Source organism: Mustela putorius, unplaced genomic scaffold (assembly GCF_011764305.1).
Source record: "Mustela putorius furo isolate JIRA1106 unplaced genomic scaffold, ASM1176430v1.1 tig00000129_pilon_pilon_pilon, whole genome shotgun sequence".
Classification (NCBI taxonomy): Eukaryota; Metazoa; Chordata; class Mammalia; order Carnivora; family Mustelidae; genus Mustela; species Mustela putorius.
The window spans coordinates 5,211,826-5,233,345 of NW_025421290.1; the positions used below are offsets into that span (position 1 = coordinate 5,211,826).

The 21,520-nt window shown below is 46.7% G+C and overlaps 1 protein-coding gene across 1 annotated transcript in view; it reads left to right on the forward strand.

Moving 5' to 3' along the window:
• Nucleotides 1-21,520, forward strand: part of LOC123388856 — a 56,797-nt gene that overhangs the window by 15,311 nt on the left and 19,966 nt on the right. Inside the window, exon 3 of the mRNA XM_045069197.1 lies at nucleotides 10,794-10,880. Coding sequence (XP_044925132.1) covers nucleotides 10,878-10,880 — 3 coding nt within the window. The 5' untranslated portion in view covers nucleotides 10,794-10,877. The remainder of the gene's footprint in view (nucleotides 1-10,793; nucleotides 10,881-21,520) is intronic.

Here is a 21,520-nt window from a genome sequence, read left to right on the forward strand (position 1 = left end):
CCCTCAGGCCTCCCCCTGTGGTAGCCTGTCCCTCCCTGTCCCAGTCTCCTCTGTTTTCTGTTCTCTGTCCAGGTTTGCATGCCTGCCTGCCTGCCTGCCTGGGGGCTTGCTTTCCTTTCTGTCCAGAATTATTAAAAGGTGCAGAGAGGAAGACTTCCCTCGACAACCAGAGGAGATCCTCACCTAGGGAACAGAAACCCACAGAGCCCGGTGAGACCCCAGACGTGGGAGCCTCCTCTGAAGTATGGGCCTCGGGCTCCCAGATCAGACGTCAGTTTTCTCCTGGAGGGTCTGTTCTGTGGAGAATGACAGAAAATGAGAGGGATGAGGGCTGCTGAGTATGGCTTGGAGACCCTGGGGTGCTTCGGCTTCTGTTGGCTTACGTGGTCACTGTGGCAACCACTCTCCTGTGTGTGTCAGGCCTTCCCTAGCTGTAGGGAAGCTGGAGAACATACTGCTGGGGTTCCAGGGTGAGGTGAAGATTTCAGATTTTGGCTGATCTGTGAACACCCCATCTCTGAGGAGAACAATGTGTGGATCTCTGGACTACTTGCCCCCAGAAATGATTAAAGGGAGAGTATACTATGAGAAGGTTGATCTGTGGTGTATAGGAGGGCTGTGTTATAAGCCACTGGTGGGAAATCCAACCTTTGAGAGCTCATCCCATAATAAGACCTACAGACGCATCCTCAAGGTAGATGTAAGGTTTCCCCCATCCTTACCTTTGGGGGTGCAGGACTTGATGTTCTCAGATACCAGCCTTTGGAGTGCTGCCGTTGGCCCAGATCCGGAGTACCCTGGGTCCGGGCCCCTTCTCAGAGGGTGTTGCTTCCATCCATTCAGATGGTTTCTTGAGCCCTGTCCGCACCTATTTTATTGTGGTTGTCCAGGGAGCTCTCCTGGCTCTACTGTCTTACGTATTTTGTTTCTTCTAGATGCAAGATGCTGATTAATAAAAGTTGAATCATTAAAAAAAATCATTTAAAAAAAATCACTCTTTAGGAATTCCTCTTGTACTGCCACAGTGTCTTTGATTTGAATTTCCAGACACTGGTCTCTGTGGAAACCTCACAGGCCTGAAGAGCCAACACTTGATGGGATTTTTCTCTTCTTGACCGCCTCCTCTTTGAAGAAGGGATAGAACATTTCCTTCCTGATGGGTTCGTTGGCAGTAATAGAACATGCGGAAGCTGGTCAGAGCAGTTTGGGTTGACGGCAAGCTTAGGGGAAGTGGACATAACAGGGCCTTACAGCCTGGCCAGCCCTTTCCTGTCAGCCTCCCATCTCCCTTTAGCTTTTGTTATCACAAATGCAAGATAGTGTCAGCCTTTGTCTGTCCTTGTTGACAATCTGGGCATCTTCTCTTCCACCCAGACTGTGGAAATCTCTTTGTTTTTCTTTTTTGTTGTTGTTTTTTTAAAATTTGGTTTCTGATGTGAAGTTTACATTCTGGGTTGGACAGGGAACTGCTCTAAGCTCTACAGAAAAAGTGTATCTGCCCCAAATTGGATTAAAAGAATTTGGGAAAAGCCAAAACAACAAAGCTGTCCTTCAGAAATACCAGTCTCTCAAAGCATTTCTGTAAAAAAGTAGATTTTAGTATATTCTTAGGAATGTTAGGGGATTTGGGTTTCCTAAAATCAACCCTATAGTCAAAAGTGATACAGCTACAGAATAAGATAGTTGAGAAAGGGAAGTTTTCGTACAGAAAACGTTTGTGTTAAGGAATCATTCCAAACCCTTGTGGCGCATCTACTCTGAGAGCTTAGGATTGCTTTTACCTGTACAAACTGTAACCTGCTGGTATCACATATATGCCAAGGAGAGGAGGCATGCGCAAATAAGCAATCTCCATTCTCAGGATGATCGCCTTCCCGCCATCATTGGTCTTTTACTGAACTGAGCAGGGGAGAGCCAAAGGTCCTACAGCTCGTTCCTCTGCCTCCAGACACCTCAGATAGCAGGGTCGCCACTCTCTTTCAGGGCCTCCTCTGGAAACCTGCCCACTGCTTTGGATTTTGGTTTATCTTGACTATCTGATGATTTTGGATGTGCCTTCTAGCTCTCAGGACCTTCCCTGCCACCACTCTTATTCTGGCCTTGCCCTTCTGGGATAGACTCACCCCAGACCTCCCATCTGTCCTTATTCTGGGTCAGGTGTTAGCAGCTAGCTGATTGGATCAATAACCTGGGGAAGGGGTGTGCTAGCGGGTTCAATGTGGTACTTTTCCCAGGTATTATATTTACATTTTGATAGGAGTCCCCTGGGTGGAGTATGGGGTAGGGAGCGTTAATTTATTTTTAATTTTTTAAATATTTTTTATAAACATATAATGTATTATTAGCCCCAGGGGTACAGGTCTGTGAATCACCAGGCTTACACACTCCACAGCACTCACCACAGCACATACCCTCCCCAATGTTCATAACCCAACCACCCTCTCCCTACCTCCCTCCCCCGCCACCCTCAGTTTGTTTTGTGACATTAAGAGTCTCTTACGGTTTGTCTCCCTCCCGTTCCCATCTTGTTTCATTTATTCTTTTCCTACCCTCCAAACCCCCCACATTTCCTCTCCATTTCCTCATATCAGGGAGATCATATGATAGTGAAATAAGTCAATCAGAGAAAGACAACGAAGTATGATACCCTCTGGTTCCATCCACGTCGTCGCAAATGACAAGATTTCATTTCTTTTGATGGCTGCATAATATTCCATTGTATATATATACCACATCTTCTTTATCCATTCATCTGTTGATGGACATCTAGGTTCTTTCCATAGTTTGGCTATTGTGGACATTGCTGCTATAAATATTTGGGTGCACGTGCCCCTTCGGATCACTACGTTTGTATCTTTAGGGTAAATACCCAGTAGTGCAATTGCTGGGTCATAAGATAGAGAGTGTTAATTTAAAGAGATTCACCCAGATTTTGGAAGAAAGTGGTGTGTGTGTGTGTGTGTGTGTGTGTGTGTGTTACAGAAGGAAGAGAGAAGAGACGAGGAGGAGGAGGAAAGGGAGGAAGATAGTGGCTGCCATTTGGCAATGGACAAAGAACACAGGCAACACCCTTTGCCCCTCTCATCCAGAAAGGTCTATTGTTGCTGTGTTGGTCTGTATCCTCCCAAGCACCTAGTGTCATAAATGTGAATGAACATCCTTATCTTTAGCAGTCAAACTGAGACACTTATGAAACTCAGAACTCATGGTTTCTATGTATTCCTCTTAGTAACATTCTCCTTATTCCAGTAATCCCACTTCTAGGAATTTCTCCTAAAGAAAAATCTAGAATAATAAGACTAGCATTAGCTATGGTGTATTGAGTTTCAATTGTGTACCAAGACTTTGATACACATTGGTTCATTTAAGTCTTGCACCAAGCCTGCAAGGCAGATAACACTATCCCTCACCTGAGGCTGGAGAGATGAAGGACTTTGTCCAGGGCTCTCTGCTAGGCAACTGCTTTGGAGCTGGGGCTCAGGGACAGGGAGGGTACCCCACTAAAAGGTGTCATCTACCTGGACACTCTCAGAGATGAGTGTATCCTCTTGTCCCAGAGTCTCCTGTCCTCCCCAAATGTTCCATAGGCCCTGGGTGGGAGGAATGGGATCCCAGGTCCTGGGGGCACGGGGAGTGTGGTGCTAGCAGGGGACAGTGCCTATTGTGCCTCCCGCCTGTCTAGTTGCTGTTCTTCTTTGAAAGCTTTCCCTCGCTTTCTCTGATCAATTCTGTTTCTCCTTTCTCTGTTCTATCAGAATAGCCCAGAAGGGATTTCTACTGCCTTCCAACTCATCACAGTGGTTCTCAAAATGTGTTCCTAAGATCCCACTTAGAATCCTCTGGGGAGCTGTGAAAAGTGCAGACTAACTAAATCAGATTCTCGGGGGAGCGGGGTTGCCCAGAACTCTGCATTTCACGGCGCTGTAGCACGCTCAAGTGACACACCGCACTGGCATTTACGCCCGTTCAGAGCAGGGACTCTGTCACACTGCCCTGGAGTTACCTGTGGCTTTAGCGCAGGGACCCACAGCAGATGGAAGTGAGGAATTGGAGGCAGAGGTGTACTGGCAAGGAAGGAAAGGAGAGTTGAAGGAGGTGGAAAAAGTGGGATTAAGGGTGGGGAATAAACGAAAAGGGTGTAATGTGAGAGCTTCTGCGGGAGAGTCAAAGAGATGGGAAATCACAGGACTCATTTGCTTGGGGTCCTTTGAGGATTACCAACAGATACTCAGTCAATATCTTATCCCCTCCTTTTAAAAATTTTTATTATTTTTTATTATGCCCAAAGATGCATGCTTGAGTCCTAGGAATTTTTTTGAAACCTGAACTTTCAATACCAGCATGAGTAATTGTGTATAAAGTGGGTCACAAGGAAGTGATAACGAATGCACAGACTATTTTAACTGCTGAATCAGAAATCTCTGTGCTATATTATGAAATATGCAGGAAGGAAAATAAGCAGATGATAGGAGTGGAAGGAATCCTAAAATAATATTTTCACAAACAAATTCTGCCCCAACATACGCCTGGAAGGTGGGGGTAGGGGAGCTCTGATGATGCATGCTCCTGAGAGTTAAAGAATTGGAATAAAATTGCAGAACTGGAAATCTTTCCAAATGACGTAGGATCTCCTGATCACATGACCGCTCAAGCCCACAGCTCGAAAGGCTTCAGCAATGTCGTGGGGGCATCTCAGTCGGCTTCGTAGCTTAGACAGGCAGGACTTAGAGGAGGCAAAGACAAACAAAACAAAACCCACAAAAATTTAAAGTCTGTTCTATTTGCTCTTCCTAAAACAAACAAACCCCACCTTTTTTGACTAAATCTGTTTCGCTGATTTTTTTTATTTGGTAAAATATATACAACATAAAAATCACCATGATAACTATGTTTAAATGTACAATTCAGTGGCATTATGTTCACAGTGTTGCGCAATCATCACCACTATCTATTTCCAGAACTTTTCATCATCCCAAACAGAAACTATACCCTAATCAACAGTAACTTCCCATTCCTCCATCCCCATGGGGTTTCCCCCCATGGAAACCGTCATTCTACTTTCTGTCTCTGAATTTGCCTGCTCTAGGTAGGACCCTGTATAAATGTAATAATATTTATTTCTTTAGACAAAAGTAATGCAATATTTATGGTATTGCATTTAGCAGAATGATTTCAAGGTTCATTCATACATGTTGCAGCATGCATTGGAATTTCCTTCCTCTTTATGACTGAATGATATTCTATTGTAGGCACAACATTCGGCTTATCCCTTCATATACTGATGGACAGTTTCTTTGAAGTTGAGCTGTGGTCTTTTCTCAAAACACTTATTGTAGTCGCATGATTTGTGACTATGTGTAGTCGCATGATCCAATGTGATGAAATACTTGTTTAATCGTTATTTTCTTTGGGCCAACATATTTGACAAGGAGAACATTCATGAAGACTTGGTCAAAAAATACTTGAGGGCCTACTATGAGACAGCTGCGGTACTGGGTGCTGGATATACACTGGTGACAAGGCAGACCTTGTGACAGAAGCTTGAAGAAAAAGTCCTATTGTTTTTATTGCCTTCTTGACTAACAACTTAAGGGATAACTCGTAAAAGCTTAGGGATAAGTTTGGCCAAGGACGAAATTGTACTTGTTAGATTGATTTTACACACGGCTTTCCCAAAAGGATTTGAGTTAGCTTATAAGACATAATATATAATGTTAATTCGCAGAGAGGTAGAATCAAGACCAAGAAGAAAGGAAAGTAGTAACGTGCTAGAGCCCTAAGGTGTACATGTTGGACACAATTGCCATTAAGTAATTACTATGTCACTACGTTTCACACAAGCTCCAGGGATGTGCTTGCATGGGGAAAGAAAATTAACATTGACCCGGACGAGTAGAGCTCATTTATCTCATTTTAACAAAAAGTCTGAAATTACAACTCAGGGCTAGCTCAGTAACTCACTATCAGGGACCCAGTTTCTTTGTCTTTCTGCTCTGCCTTATTTATTCATTCATTCATTCATTCATTCATTCATTTTAGATTTTATTTATTTAGAGAGAGCAAACGTGAGCAGGGGGAGGGGGCAGAAGGAGAGGGAGAGGCAGACTCCCCAGTGAGTAGGAAGGGCAATGCAAGGCTTGATCTTAGGACACCTAGATAATGACCTGAGCTGAAGGTAGATGCTTAACCGACTGAGCCACCCAGGTGCCCCATCTGCTCTGACATCTTAAGATGTACACCTTCATCTTCATGCTTCATGACCATATGATCCCAAATTGGTGGCTGCATCTCAAGGCAGCAAAAAAGGAGAAGGGCTATGGAGCCAAGAGCTTTTTCCTATCTTCATCTGGAAATCCAGATAGACCCCCAGGAATGCTTGCACACATAGTAGGTTGCCTTACGGAAGAGGAGCCCTGTGCTTAGGGACCCCAAATCTTATATAATAGCAGTAGGCAGTCCTGTCCTTTACTCTGGAGTGAAACATTATTTTTGTCTTCCCAGGTTCCAAACAAGCCTTCCCTTTATCCCGGCGAGACAGTATGTCTGTTTTCCAAGGTTGTAAGCCTTTCAGACATGTTTGAGAAGATATCTAAAAAGAAAAGACTGTCAGGGCCCCAGCTTGAAAGATAAACAGAAATCTGAGACCATGGAGAATCTTCTCCCAACAATAGCCTCCTCGGGAGCTTCTGCCTATATGTTCCTGGCTGGAACTGTGTCGTATGGCCACCTCTACCTTCAAGGGAGGCTCTGAAATTGAGTCTTTGGGGTTGGGCACATTACTGCTCTAAATAAAATTGTGGTTCTGTCAGTAAGAAAAGGCAGGCGAGGGATGGAGCTTCACAAGAACAAGGCAAAAACTGTGTCCAGGTGTTTTCCTCTGCATGGCCAATGTCTTTCCCCCGTTGCTTAACAGACCTTTTGACACTATGTTTATTGATCCTGCCAGAAATAATTTATACAACTGAGACATAAGAAACCCCCTTGGTCAACTACCATTTTACAAATCTCAAATAAGTTATCAGTCGTTTATGCAGAATTTTAATGTCACAATTGTGTAATATCTAAGTGTACAAGCCCATAATTCCTTAGAATTCTTCCCATTAAAAAAAAATCCTTATTAGTTATTTTGACAAGCCATTTTGTGGAGGGGGTGAATAAAAATTCGTTCAACTTAAGAAAATGTTTGTGTCATGAAATTTCCCCGCATCTTTGAGTATCTATTGCTTAAAGAACACATCTTACTTTGTGAACAGATAGGTGTTTGGTAAGAGGTTTATAAATATACTTTTTCTGGTTTCATTTATTTTAAGAGGCTTTTTTCACCTCATGACAGTCATTTGGGGCTGACAATGTTGCCATGGTAACCATGCTCCGAAATGCTGGTTGCCAGTGAATATTGATCCTTAGCACCTCAGCACCTTTTGCGACAGTGCTCGCTCCCTATGTGAAGGAGGCTTCGCTCCGAGCACATGTAGGTCAAGGAATCTACACTCGGTGGTTAGGTACTACCCCAGAAATCTACTGGATTTTTCTCCCAGGAACCTAAGGATCCCAGTAAGAATCCAGGCCTGCCCCACATCACTGGGGCTTGTATTTTCACTCTAACAGATGGAGGGTGAAACTTCTTTGTTTCCTCTTCGGTTGTGTTGTTCCTGAGTTTAGCTCAGTCAGTGCAGCACAGGAGGCATTTGAGGGAAAATTTTGGATGTGAATGGACATGCCTTCCCCAGAGGCAAAGAAGTTTGTAAACTACTTTTCCAAAGCTCATACTATATGCTTTTGAAATAAAAATGCTTCTCTTCGGAAAGGGAGGGTGATGTTTTGACCTGGGCAGCATACCTGGGGCTTCAAGATTGAGCCAAATCTGAGTTCAGGGGCGTCGTGGAGGTGCAGGGATCTCAGGGCCGCGACAGGGCAAATTGCAGATGGAGTTTGCCCTTCTTCTCCATAAATGCGGGGCAGCCTCCCTTCAGCAAGGCTTCGTGCTTGAGAAAGGGGAGGCTTGTTAGAAAAGGGCAGCTTTGAAACTGAATTCTCTTTGCCAAGAGCTAATGGACTGTCTTCAACGTGCATGAAAATATTTTCAGCGTGGTGACCAGAGAAGCCAAAATGAGGCCTCCACAGACCTAATTTGGCATCAGTTTATCTCCACGTGAAAAGATCTGGATGCGCTTATTTTCCTCTCTGCTATAACTGAGAGAAAAACAAACAGAAACCCTGCAAAGGTTCACTGAGACAGGAGTCAGTCACAAAAAAGGAATTTGAACCAAGATAACGTTAGTTACATTTTATCCACATGTTCCTGAAGCCTGAGCCCTACCAGTCCAACAGACCTGATTCTGCCTTTTGCCATTGCCATAAAACTTTACCGTGTGGGCAAAGACTTTGTGTAACTCAGAGACCCTCACACACAGAGGCACACACACATGCAAACCTCCTTTGATACCTCGGGGATACCACCAGAATGGACAGATTCCAAGACCAGGTGAGACCTTTCACTTTCTGACCATCTTTGCTCAGTTTGGAGAGGCCACTGTCTGTTTTATTGAAGTAGAAATCCAGGAAGGAGACACAGTGGAAGAGATTGCTCCCCTGCTTCTTGTAGCCATGGCTAGCCTGCATGGAGCTCTGATGGGGAACCAGGGAATGTTCTTTGAGAGGATTTTGGTGACTGCTTGCTAACAGTCCTAGCAAGTCAATGTGATTATAATATGCATTTTTACAGTTGTGGCAGCTGAGGCACAGAGAATTTAAGTGACTTATCCAACATCACACATTATACTGCTTGTGTAAAATTATAGACGCCCCTCTCCCCCCCCTCCTCCCAGCCTCCTGCTAAGCAAAATGCTATAGCAGGAAGGGGAGAAGAGATCAGGCGGTGGGATACCTGAAGAGAAAACAAAGGGAGGCTCTTAAAGTCCAGGCAAGCGTGCTGTCTCCAGGGACAGTGCCATTTCTCCCCGGTGAAGTACCAGTCAAGCTCCCCAGCCTCAGAGGCCTGTCCAGGGCTCCTCGCTGCCAGGGTCACATTGCTCAACTGCCTGTAGGGGTGCTGCAGTCCTGGAAGGAAGCCCAGGCTGCAGGGCTGCCAGGCCCCGCCAATCTTCTACTCAAAGACAGAGGTGAATGTCATCCCGGGGTAAACTCTCCTTCCAAGGACCTTTCCAAGGTAAGCCTTGTCTGTTTCAGTGTCTGCCCTCCTTCGTGTATCTCGTCGGACTCCAAAAAGACATGTCCTCTGATAAACACATCAGGGGAACTGGTGGGCTGAGTACTGGTGGGTCATGTGGGGGTCCAGGTTGGGGACCAGGTAGGGGACCAGGTAGGGGACCAGGTAGGGGGGTGGTAGGTTCATTCCCACTCTCTCGCTTTTCTGCAGTGATCCTGTCTTCACTACAGTCCGTGATGCCCAGGACTGGATGACTTATCAGCCAAAGGCACCTCTTTTTAGTTCATGCTGCCTGTTTTCCCTGAAGAATGAAGCTCTGTCTGACCCAAATAATATAGGGGAAATGTTTGTAACTATGAGGTCACTGTCTTTTGTTGGAAATTAAAAAGCAGAGAGGACATATGCCAACGCCCGCCTCTGGGATTTCTTCCCTTGTCTCTCAATAGAGTAGTAGAGCCTCTTAGACCTCAGACCATTCACCGGTATCCTTGGTTGTCAAGATGATGAACACTTATAGCCCTAAATCATGTACTATCACAGTCATTTGGTTTAAAAATATATGGACAGTTTCAATAAAAGGGATGACTAGATTAACTTTTTTTTTTTAAAGGATTTATTTATTTGAGAGAGAGTGTGTGAGCAAGGGAGAGGCAAAGGGAGAGGGAGAAAAGCAGACTCCCTGCTGAGTGCAGAGCCTGACCTGGGGCTCAACCTGGGGTTGGGGGGGGAGCTTGACCCCATTATCCTGAGATCATAAACCCTAGATCATGACCTGAGCTGAAATCAAGAGTCCAGCACTCAACTGAACCACCCAGGTGCCCAGTTGACAAAGTTTCTGAATCCAGAGTCGAGCCTCCTTGGTTAAATCTGTAATATAATAAACTTATAAGGTGTCAGGTTGGCTTGTTGAGTTTTTTTGGTTTGTTTTCTTCCCCAACAGGAAAATTCCTTTACAATGGTGAATAAATAACAAACAGTGCTAGAATTCAGCCTCAGTCCCTGGTCCACAGGAGGCAGGAAGGGAGCAGTGAGAAGAACCAACACATTACAATGCTCACACTGACTGCCACACTAGGAATGACCGCTGCACAACTCCCTGGAACTCCGCCCACCTGCTAGTGCAATAGAGAACTATGTTGCTTGTGATTTGTCGTTTTCACTCATTGAAGATAAAATCCACCATGGTGACAGGATTTCAGCACAACAGTCTCTCCCAGTCATGTTAGATATAGACATCCCAGCTCTTGAGAAACAAAAGCGCATTTGATGTCTCTTGCAAGGACCAGAGAGTTACAAATTTTTCTTAATGATCTGTTGAAATATTTGTATATACTTAAAAAAATAAAAAGAAAACTAATGGTCCATTCTGTGCTCTGTTTCCCTGGAAGATTTCTCATGATCTGGGAACCAAGAATTAACTCACTTCAAAATAAGCAATAAAAATTATAATACCATACTCCTAAGCAGATGGTGGGCTTGCCAGGGTTGGAGGGGGAGAAAAGCAGGTGCTCTGCTTGGGGGTAAGGTGTGATCTTTGGGACCACTGATTGGACAGGCAAACAGAAGCATCCATAAGCAGGACACACTACCAGTAAGGGCCTGTTTCCTTCCATGTTCTCCCTAGGTGCGGAGGCATCAGTCACCTGCGTGATGACTTCTCAGGACTGAGGACCCTATCCCTCAATCTCCATCCACTCCAGTGACCTGCATGGTACGTTGGGTGGTCTCTTAATGAAATGGGCTGAAGCCAGGAATTGGGCTCTAACTCTGGAGGACGGCCGTAGGTTTCCTTCAGGCTATTCCAAGCAGGAAGTGCCTGGGACGCTCACTTCCCCCAAGTAACTGTGAGGCATGAAGGGAGAAAGCAAGGAAAAGAGAGGTTTAGAAGACAGAAGTGACTAGAACCATGGTGGTTCTAGACATGGCTCAGCTTTGTGGGTCAGACTTGCTGGCACAGCCACCTTATCCTTGTGCTGGGGCGGACTGGGAGAAGTCTTCACAGACAGTAGCTTCTGTCTGTGATACCAGTATAGATTATTTTTACTGGTTATAAATGCAACAGATTCAGGTTCATTCCCCTTTGCTAGAACTGTTCACTTCCCTGAGGAATTCGTGGCTTCAAGTCTACCCCTAGGTGCACCCTGGCTTGTCATCTGTTCCCCCCACCCCCACCCTGGGAAAGTGGCCCCAGGATGAGCAGAGAGGACACACAGCACAAGAGGTGACTAGAAGGAGGACCTACCTCAATGAGAATTCTAACTCTGAGAACCTAAGTAATTGTGAAGGACTCAAAGAGGGAGCTGAGCTTCAAGGTCACTCACTGGGTTTTTGTTGTTGTTGTTGTTGTTGTTGTTATTTTAAAGATTGTATTTATTTATTTGAGAGAGACAGAGTCAAGGAGAAAGATCATGAGCAGGGGAGAAGGGTAGAGGGAAAAACAGGCTCCCCAGGGAGTCTGAGCAGAGAGCTTGACACAGGGCTTGATCGTAGGACCCATGATCATGACCTGAGTCTAAGGCAGATGCTTAGCTGATTGAGTCACCCACCTCAAGTCAGTGGGGTGTTTTTTTTTTTTTTAAGATTTTATTTAGTTTGACAAAGAGATCACAAGTAGTCAGAGAGGCAGGCAGAGAAAGAAGGAGAAGCACACTCCCCACTGAGCAAAGAGCCCGATGAGGGGCTTGAACCCAGGACCCTGAGACCATGACCTGAGCTGAGGGCAGAGGTTTAACCCACTGAACCACCCAGGCGCCCCAAGTCAGTGGGTTTTAACTGAAGTTGAAACAGACTCAGAGGGGATGATTTTGTCTCCAGAAGAGACAGACTGGAGGTCACGAGAGAACTTGTCACAAAAGCTTTGTCCACAGGAAAGCTTGCCCCTAAACTTCCAGCAGCAGAGTCTGTGCCCAGCCAGGCCAGCTGGGCTGCATCCTTCACCAAACCTAGTGGTACATCTATGGTGGTCACCACAGCCCCCATCATATTCTGCATATCCTTGCCCATCTCTTGAGGGTCCTGCCCTCACTGTCCACCTGTGCCTCCAGAACATCTTAGTGGCTTCAAAGCCATTGTCACATACCCTCTCAGGCACTGACTGGGTCTTGAATGAATAGCTGTCATAGAAGCCCTCCCATGGCCCCTCTACGGTGTTGGGGGCATGATCTCTGAAGAATGGCTCTCCCTTGGAGCCATAGGCAGCGGTGAAGAGGCAGGTGTGAGCTGGTCCATCAGCCAGAAAGTCACAGCACCAGGGGGACCGTGGCTAAGCTTGGACACCATCAGCCATGAAGTTCATTCCACCCAAGAGGTGCTCGGAAGCACTGTTGCTGACCTTTAGAAACCCATTAGTTGCAGGCCATGCAGGCACAGTCTGTCTGCATGCAGGTTTGCCTGGAATGGGTTCCCAAACTAGGGTTGCTGGCTACGATAGACCACATCATGGTTAGGACATTCCATCACATACCCAGACCAGGTACATTTTTTTTTTGAGACCCATCAGGGAAAATGGGTGAAAGCAGATGTCCTGGGCACTCAGCTGGCTTCCTTGCCCTTCTCACGGCGGGCCTCGAGGGTACGAACTCAGTAGTCTGGCGGGGCAGGGAGTATCTGCAATGGCCTTGACTTCACGAAGTACTCCTTTCCCATGATTCATGCAGTCCTTACTCTGCCCACGGAGGAGGCTCCCAGGGGCTGGGGAGAATGAGGGCAGGTGCAGAGCCTGCTGAAGCCCGGAGAAGTCTGTGGGAGGGGAACCGAAGGCTTCAGAGAAGCCACCCAGCTTCCAGAATGGGTCCTGGATGAGCTTTTCTGGCACCTTGAGGGCTGTTGAGCCCAGCAGATGAGTGTGCTCAGTGTACTGGAAAATGACGACAGCAGAGCCTGGCGTGGGTGGAGAAGGGGACACCCAGACCACAGCAGGCAAGGTAGCCGGGAGCTCCTTGGGGAAGTGCTTCAGATAAGCTTCAGAGGTACCCCCAGGCACTTACTTCAAGGGCTCTTGATGTAGCCCTTCCTCACAAGTTACAAGGACGGCGGGTCTGAGGTGGCCAGGCCCTTCAGCAGCCCCTGTGTTGTCTGGCGGGGACTCACCATAGCCCCTAGGAGCCGCTTGATATCTGCCACTCCTGCTCTGTGGCATGGGACAGGCACTGCCCACACTCCCACGGTGCAAGGCTCCTGGGCAGGGAAGGTTTGGAAGGCCTCACAGCCGTAAAAGAAAGTACGGTTGAGGTGCGAGACTTTCCATCAGCAGTGTTTCCCAAAATGGAAACCATCTTCCAAGGGTGGACCAGGTTTGCGGTCCAGTTTTCTAATAGTCTCCTTTTCACTCCTTCACCAGAATGTGTCTTTGTTTCTCTTGGCTTGGAGGAAATGCAACTTTCTTCCTCCAGGTCTCATCCTGCTCTTCTTCCTTCAGTAACCCCTGGACCTTAGGGATGTGGTACATAGCAACGGGGTGTCTCCCTTTGCTGCCCACCCCCCAAGGTGAGTCCTCTCTGGAGCCTTGGGCACAAGCTGATTTTACAAGTCTGGCTCCTCCCAACACCCTCTGCCTCACACCTGGCCCTGGCGAATGCCCCTCCGGGCCCTTGCAGGGGCAGCTCAGGGGTGTGGCCGTGTAGGAGTCCTATTGGCTCAGGGCTTCTCAAGTGCTCCTTCTCACAGAGTAAACACTGCAGACAGAATTCACCACACCAAAGAGCTTGGTCAGCCCCAGCCCACCCAACTTTCCTGGCACATCGGCCAGGAGTTCAGGCCCTTCTCTGCTGGGGGCCTCTGGGCTCTCATTCCCAGAAGGGCAAGGAAATCACGCATCTCTGGGCTTTCCCTAGGACTGAGGACAAAGGCTTGGAGTCTGAAGGTTGCATGGGATTGCCACAGGGTTCCAAACAACAAGGGTTCCAAACAAGGGTTTAAAACAAAACCCTTTGTGGTCTTATTAGAATACTCACAGATGTTCAAATTTTAGATTTTCTACCTCCAGGACTCTTATATCAGCAGCAATGTTGATTTGGTTTGTTTTCTCCCTCCATAAGGTGTAGGCAAATAGGTGGTCAAAATGAACAAAATGGAAGGGTCTTTGATGGCTTCAATACATTGGATGGGTTCACTGACAGGCTTATCAGCTGGGCCTCAGCCACAAGCTTTCAGTAATGAAAGAGAGTAGTCAGGAGCTTTTCAATACAATCCAGCCTCAAGTCAGTATTTCAGGGGGTACAGAGCAGCATGGCGAGGGCAAGGTGGGATTGGGTGATAGTGGGGCAGTGGTGGGGTCAGGGGCACTTCCTTGGGGCACCAGCGGACCCATTCCCTCTCTGCCCCCCAACCTTCACTGCCTCCCAGGCTCCTCCTCCCATTTCCAGTTGGGATCCACTTGTAGGTTGTTTTAAACCAGTCATTCAAAGCACAGTTTAGCTGTTCCCCCAAAGACTTTAACTTAAAAAAAAAAAAAATCCAACGGGGGATAATTGTTCACATCTGCCTAATGTTTCCACGTGAAAAGACATAATAGACTGTAAGATTTTGAGTTACAATAGCTTTCAGTTTATAATTAAAATCAAATGGGTAAAATTCAAGCGAAAGAACTAGATGCTTCTGATAGGTAGTCTTTATATGAGGACTCAACACAACACGTTCTGTTAGCAATAGCATTGATTTTTCTGATTTTTTTCTACTTTTGTGCAGGTGAGGTAGGAAGGAGCAGATGTTTTGTGTCTCACAAGACAATAACTCATTTCATTATGACTACTTGGCTTCACCTTGTTTCTGCTGTTCATTGTTAACAGAGGCCCACGGTGCTGTCACTGGGGCCTAAAATGTACCATATGGAGCCAGAGGGCCTTGGGAGAACTGAAAATCATTGCCTTGGCCTGACCCAGTCACCTGTCCCAAGAAAAATCATACCCCATCGTCCATGAAGTTTCAGAGAGACTCAGCTTTGACTCAGCTGCTGCTGTGGACCACAGCCCTTGCTGCTTTGGGCCCACAAGGCCCTCAGCCACAGGACTGAGAACACTAATGCCAGCAGACATTATAGACCAATGACCGAAGAGCAGGCTTGTGTTGGAAAGAACACAGCTCTAGGGCAAGACTGGTGAATAAATTAGCATAAGGGTGTGGGGTCTGACTGGAGCTTGATGGAGAAGTCCAAGTGTGCTGTGAGTTCAGCTGAAGCTAAGACTCCAATGAAAGACTAATGTGGTCTAAAGGTAGACAGTAGGTGCTTAGTGAATGCTTAACTGGATAAATCAGAAGATGCTGGTCAGAGGGTCCTGCGTGGGGGTGGGCTAGGGAACCAGCTGGGGTTGCTGAGGATCTATGGAAAGAATTATTGCCGCTTGAACCAGGGGATTTCCTTGAGTGAACAGGCACCAGGCTGCAGAACTGAGCACAAAAGTCAGGTTTGTTTAAGTAAGGTAGGACAGAAACTGCTCCTTGCTGACACAGTATCTACACTCACCTTTTCCCTTAGTAACACAACAGATTTTAACTTGGGTGGCAATGTGCCCAGCTCCATGGTACATTCATCTGTCACATTTAGAGTTGGGATGGCCATTGAGGTATAAGTTTAAGCTGTTGGGTGGGTCTTCTGTTCTTTAAGAGGTGCTACTGTACAGATGTACTCACTTTTTCCCCTTCTCCCTTCCCCCTGTGCCTTTCTGGAAAAGGAAGATCAGTGTGATGGCTGGTGCTCTAGCTGCCACACTAGACCATGAGGTGAATGTGAAGATGGAAATCATAGGCTAAGAATGGCAGAACAGAAAGACAAGAGAACCTGGAATCTTGATAACATTGTAGCTCCCATACCAGCCAGACCCCAGCCTTCTTTTATGGGAGAGAGAAATAGGCTTCTACCTTATTGAAACCATGGTTATTTCTTCATTAACCTGGAATATCAAAAGTCTAGAAATCTTGAGAAGCCTTTAAGAGTGAAAAATTAGGGGTTTGGTTTATTTTATTTGTTTGGTTTTTTATTTGTTTGGTTTTTTTGGTATATTTAAGTAAGCTTTAAGACAAGGTGATTTAAAATGACAAAATACAGTCTTTCTCTCTGAGCTCAGGCATAAAAAGTAACCAAGGAGTTACATATTATTGGGTTATGTATTTATTTGGCTTAAATAAAAATAGGTTTTATTGTCTCATGTAATTGAGAAGTCCAGAGGTCAGGTAGGCTTCAGATAAGGCCCAATATTGTAGCTAGACAACTCAATGAAGTTCCAATGTCTTTGGATGTCAGTGAAGACATCAATTTCACCTAACATTAGACCACAAGGTCCCTGAAACTCTTGGCAAAGTCTTCTTGTATCTGGACCGGATCCCCAAACCAATCACTGTGACTAGGAAGGCTAGGACAATGAGACCCTCTAGATGGTCCACTCAGAGACTTGTAACAAGGTTTTTCCTCCCAATAGCACGGTTGGGGAAGTAGGGACCTTGTTGGGAGGGAGAGAAAAAAAGGGAATGCATGTAGGAGGCTGCCACATGTCCTACACCTCTCCTGGCCATTGTCACCACCTAGTGTTGTTAAAGGAGTGTCATTTAAAGGACTTTTTGAAAAGGCAAAGTTTTCTTGCTCTCAATTGTATTTCTATTCGCCTCGAAGCCAGTAATCGGCTTATTGGTTTGAGGTAAGGCATCCGATTTCCCGACAACTTTTGCTCTTTCATTCACTGATTCAATCGTAGATAATATCTTAGGTGCTATTTTTTTTTTTTTCCAAACATAGATATCTTAGGTGCTAGTTGTGTGTCGTACAGCTGGCAGGTCATGCCGGAGAGGACAGGCACATATTAAGCCATTATGATTGGCGGCCCTAGCAGATGTGGGTACCCAGACTCTTTAGAAAACTCAGAAAACAAGCATGAGGGCCTGGGAAATAAGACAGGTAAGTCTCTCTAGTGACAAGGGAAAGGGACTAGCAGTTGGGCATAGGGTGATGCCCAGAAAGGGTGCACCAATGTAGGGCTCTTGGCAAGGCCCCTGGGTAGGTCGGGTTTCCTGAGCCCGAGGAAGGGAGAGTGGGGTGGGGGTGCCTCTGGGGACGTCATGCTGTGCCTGTTTTGCGGTCTGACCAGGACTGGCTTTGCAATTAGGGTTCTGGGTCTCCCTGGCTAGGAAGTCTCTGGGGGTCAGGGGGAGGATGGGTGGAAGCAGTGGTTCCTAATGTGGGCTTGGGAGCATTTGGGGGATAAAATGCTAGGAAGGGAGCACAGATCCCTGAAACGTCCAGGAAGGATTTTTCCCAGTCCAGATAGCTTGCTGCTCTCCTGATCCTGGACAAGCTCAGGAGTTTTCAGTTTATCATGACACAATTCTCCCCTCCCTGACCCACCGGCCTGCAATAGTCAGAGAATAAGGGCTTCATAACCCAAATAGTTCACAGTATGGTATTTGTCTCTATTTAAAATCATCTCCCATGGGGTTCAATTAACAATGTACATGTCAAACTATGTCACACCCATTACTTGCTCTAATTTGGTCAGGCTGGGTCAGGCAGTCCCCGATCTGATGGGAGCTGTGAGCCTCTCAGCTAAGAGCCAGGACAGTGGTGCCTGGGCTGTCCTTGGCCTGAGCTGCAGCAGGCCGTAATGTCACACTGGGAACTACCAGGCAGCAGGAGGTGACCGGTCAAGCTCATGAGGACAGTGCTCTGTGATAACAGCTTCACCCCTGGAGACAGTTGGATGTGGGTTTGAATCCCGGCTCCCTCATTCAGCAAGTTGGTGATCTTGGGCAAGTTCTTTAACCTTTCTGAGCCTCATTTTCCACTTCTGTGAAAAGGGAATACTCATCACACTTCATTCATAAGGGCTGTAGTTGAGGATTAAGTGAGATAATGTGTGTATAAAATGTTCGGCAGAATGCCCGGCCTTTTATAAGGACTCTGTACTAGCTACTAGTCATAGTATTGAATTTTTTATCTTGTTCAGTCCTTCAAAACTGGGGCTCCTCCTACAATTACCCACAGGAAATATTTCACCAGCCCTCCAGAAACCAAGAGAAGACAGACAGCCCTTCCTGGAGGTCATGCAGGGTAGTCAGAGAAGCCACAATGGTATTTTGACATCAGAATTATTAAATATGTGGCAAGATCAGCCTTGACTTTAAGAATAGTTCGGTGAGGGTACAGAAAGCTTCTATCTCTGCCTGATGGAGATCACAAAATGCCTTTCTGTGGCCATTCAACTATCCTGCAGGGCTCCAAAGAAGCAGACATAAGGGTGCTGGGTCAGTCATTCTCTCCATTTTAAAGAGAGGTAAACGGAGGCAGAGAGCAGTCCACATACATGTGAACAGTCCCTTCCCTCACCTCTCAAAGGACAAGTGAAACTGTGGTAACTATAGAGCTAGAAGCCGAAACTCCTGCCCAAATGACTTGAGACTGAGGCATCTGGGTCATCAACCACAACGGAAGCCAATATTGGGGAAATTATCTGGGGTTAAAGGCACGAAGGCCATGCTTCTTACCCTCTTCCACATTCAAAATCTCTGGCGGTAGTGTGCAGGTCCATCTGTGGGCACGTCCAGGAGGCGATGTATTATAGAAAAAGCCATGGATCATATTCAGGAGACCTGTACTCGCCCTCAGTCCTCCCAAACCAGCTGTGTGACCTTGGAAAAGTTACTGTACCTCAGATCTTACATCAGAAACGGAAGGGAAGGGGTTGGATGACATCAGTATTTCCCAAGCCTGACAGCTCATGACTTCACAGGGTCATGTCAGGGGAGGGGCAGTGGGTGGCGATCTGAAGCCCGCAAGCCTGTATTCTGAAGTGTTCTCGGTGATTCTAGAACAGTCACCATCGGGAAGCCTGGCCAGATGCTATCTGAAATGTCCCAGCTCCAATGTTGTCTGACTCCAAAGCCCCTTTGAGTACATTCCACACAATTCCACACAGTCCAGGCCAGAGATGGCAGCCCTTATCTATGAACCCCCATGAGAAAGTCAGTGTGAAATCCCAGAGAACAGCCAACATGGCAGAACGTCTGGCGGGGGTGATACAAGGAGGAGGGGCCGTGTGTGCTGGGGCTCCAGGTCTCTACCTGCTTCAGGGCCAGCTGGGTGTTGGAGCCTGCAACTGAGGCTTGCCAGGGGCCGCAGTGCTTTCTCCCTGACCATGACCATTCTTTGCCGTGCTCCTGAGGGCCTGGGGCCTTCTCGCCATTGGGCTGTAGTCTCGAACACCCAACACACCTGTCCTGAGACTGAAAGACATCAAGCATCCCAGCAGGCCTGCCTTGTATCCTTGAGGCTGGGATCCTTCACGTGAGCTTTTGAAATCAGTCATGTGTCTCCAGCTGCCCTCGAGTTACAAAAATCCTTCTTTTAATGAGGAGCTGCGGAATGCTAAGCCTCAAGCTGCTTTTAGCTCTTTCAAAAGTTTCAATTATGGATTAATCCTGACATTCTTTGGCTTTAGTAAATGGGCAGGAGGTTTTTGTGTGTCTGTGTGGTGATGTGGGAGGAGTGGAGGCCAAGGCAAGAATAAATCATGGCTCTCGGGCCTGAATTTGATCCAGGAAATGTGTGTCTAGACACCCTCTGGGTGGCAGAGAGAATAGGGGAGGCGGGGGGTCCATGGCGGGAGCTTCTCTGTGGCCCCTCATGCCTCCAAGGTACCCAAGCAGGATGGGGGCTGCCCGGGTGTGTTTGCGGGGTGGGGGAGGGGTGGGGAGGGTGCATCTTGGCCAATGGGGCTGGCCTCCCCTTGTTCCTGATTCTTGAAAAAAGTCAAAGCTCTCCATTTTACCTGAATTCTACTAATTATAAAATGCTGAGACATTTAGTTTAGAAAATTCCTCAGACCAAGCCAATCCCACCATTTAACCTCAGGTTGAGACTGAGGAGAGAGCCTGGCTTCAGGGACTGATCATTTGGAACTCTGGTCCCAAATGAGCTGAGCCACGCACTGCCCCCCCGCCCCACACACACACCCAGAGCTTCTTAAGTCTTCAGAGCTAAATCCAACTCCTACTTGGCAATTTCCATTGTTGGAGGGAAAGAAGACCCTGGCTTTCTAAAGTTCTAGAAATCCCCTTTCTCTTTGGCAGTGTAAGACCCCACTGCAGGGCTTTGGGGCTGTCATCCCCACCTCCCCTTCCCCTCCATCTGCCCTTGCTCCCAGTAAACCCCAATAACAGAGAGCCCATTCCTTGGACAGTATGCAGGCTGTAGCATTGTCTCTGTTCCCATGCCAGAAAACAGACCCAAGGCACAGGGGAGTACCATATGACATGGACAACCTTGAGCCATCAACTTATTTTTTTTTAAGAGGTAAATCATTTGGGTACTTTGGTGCTCTATCAAAAACAACTTACTCATGACAACATGTCACAGAGGCTGAGCAATGGCTCTAGAATTTCTATATAGGGGAATCTTGGAGGTAGCATTTTGTTTGGAAACAAGGAATAGCTAAAGGACTCTTCCTAAAGCTACATGGCATATTAGACTCTCTTTTTACTTAAATGGCACATGTATTTAAAAAACAAAGAAATCCCCTAGAAGCCCTGTGATTGGTCAGGACACATGCAAGGGCAACAAGATAAAGACATCTTCCCTCTACCCCCGCTGTCGCCCCCCACCCCGTCCCTGCTTCTGCACGGGGAGGGAAATGGGAAGAAGGTCCCCGAACAATCCAGGGGCAACATGAAGATGGATGAAGAGGGTACATTCTCACCACCAGGCTGAGCTGTTCTGGATAAAACCAAACATGCTCCTTGGCAAAGGTGAGGGGTCATGTCAGAATGCCCCAAGACACCTGCTCCCATGGGCTTCTCCCGGCCAGGCAGACAGATGGCTCATTATGACCAACAGGCAGCCTCGAGGCCTGGGGCCCTGGATTGTTGGCACCAGATGGCCTGGGGGACAGGGACTTTACCTCATTGCTCAGATTGTATCCCAGGGGATCCTGTCCCTGTTCCCTTCTTGGGATCAGCAAACTCAAGGAACACCAGGGAAGGTTTTCTTAGAGTTTACTTCAGAGTAATTTCTATACTCTAGAAGAGTGACATAAAATATAATGCTCCTGACTTGTCCGGAAGTGGTCGAATTCTGTCACCATAAGGCCACTGTTTGGTATTATTTCAAGTAAGTGATCCATGTATAACCCGAAGGGTTTCAATATTTAAAAATAAACAAGCCATTGAACCTTCACTAAATTGGTGGTTGTCATCACATGTAATAACTGCCTCACAAGTGTGTCAGTCCCTTCTGGAAAACTGGTCACCAGCGACTGGCGAGAAATCACACTGTTCTTATTGAAAAGTTCTCTGTTAATACAAGGACCAACCTTACATTTTCCCTTTGACTTTTTAAACAGCAATAATTCAATCCTGAAAGGAACAGTGATG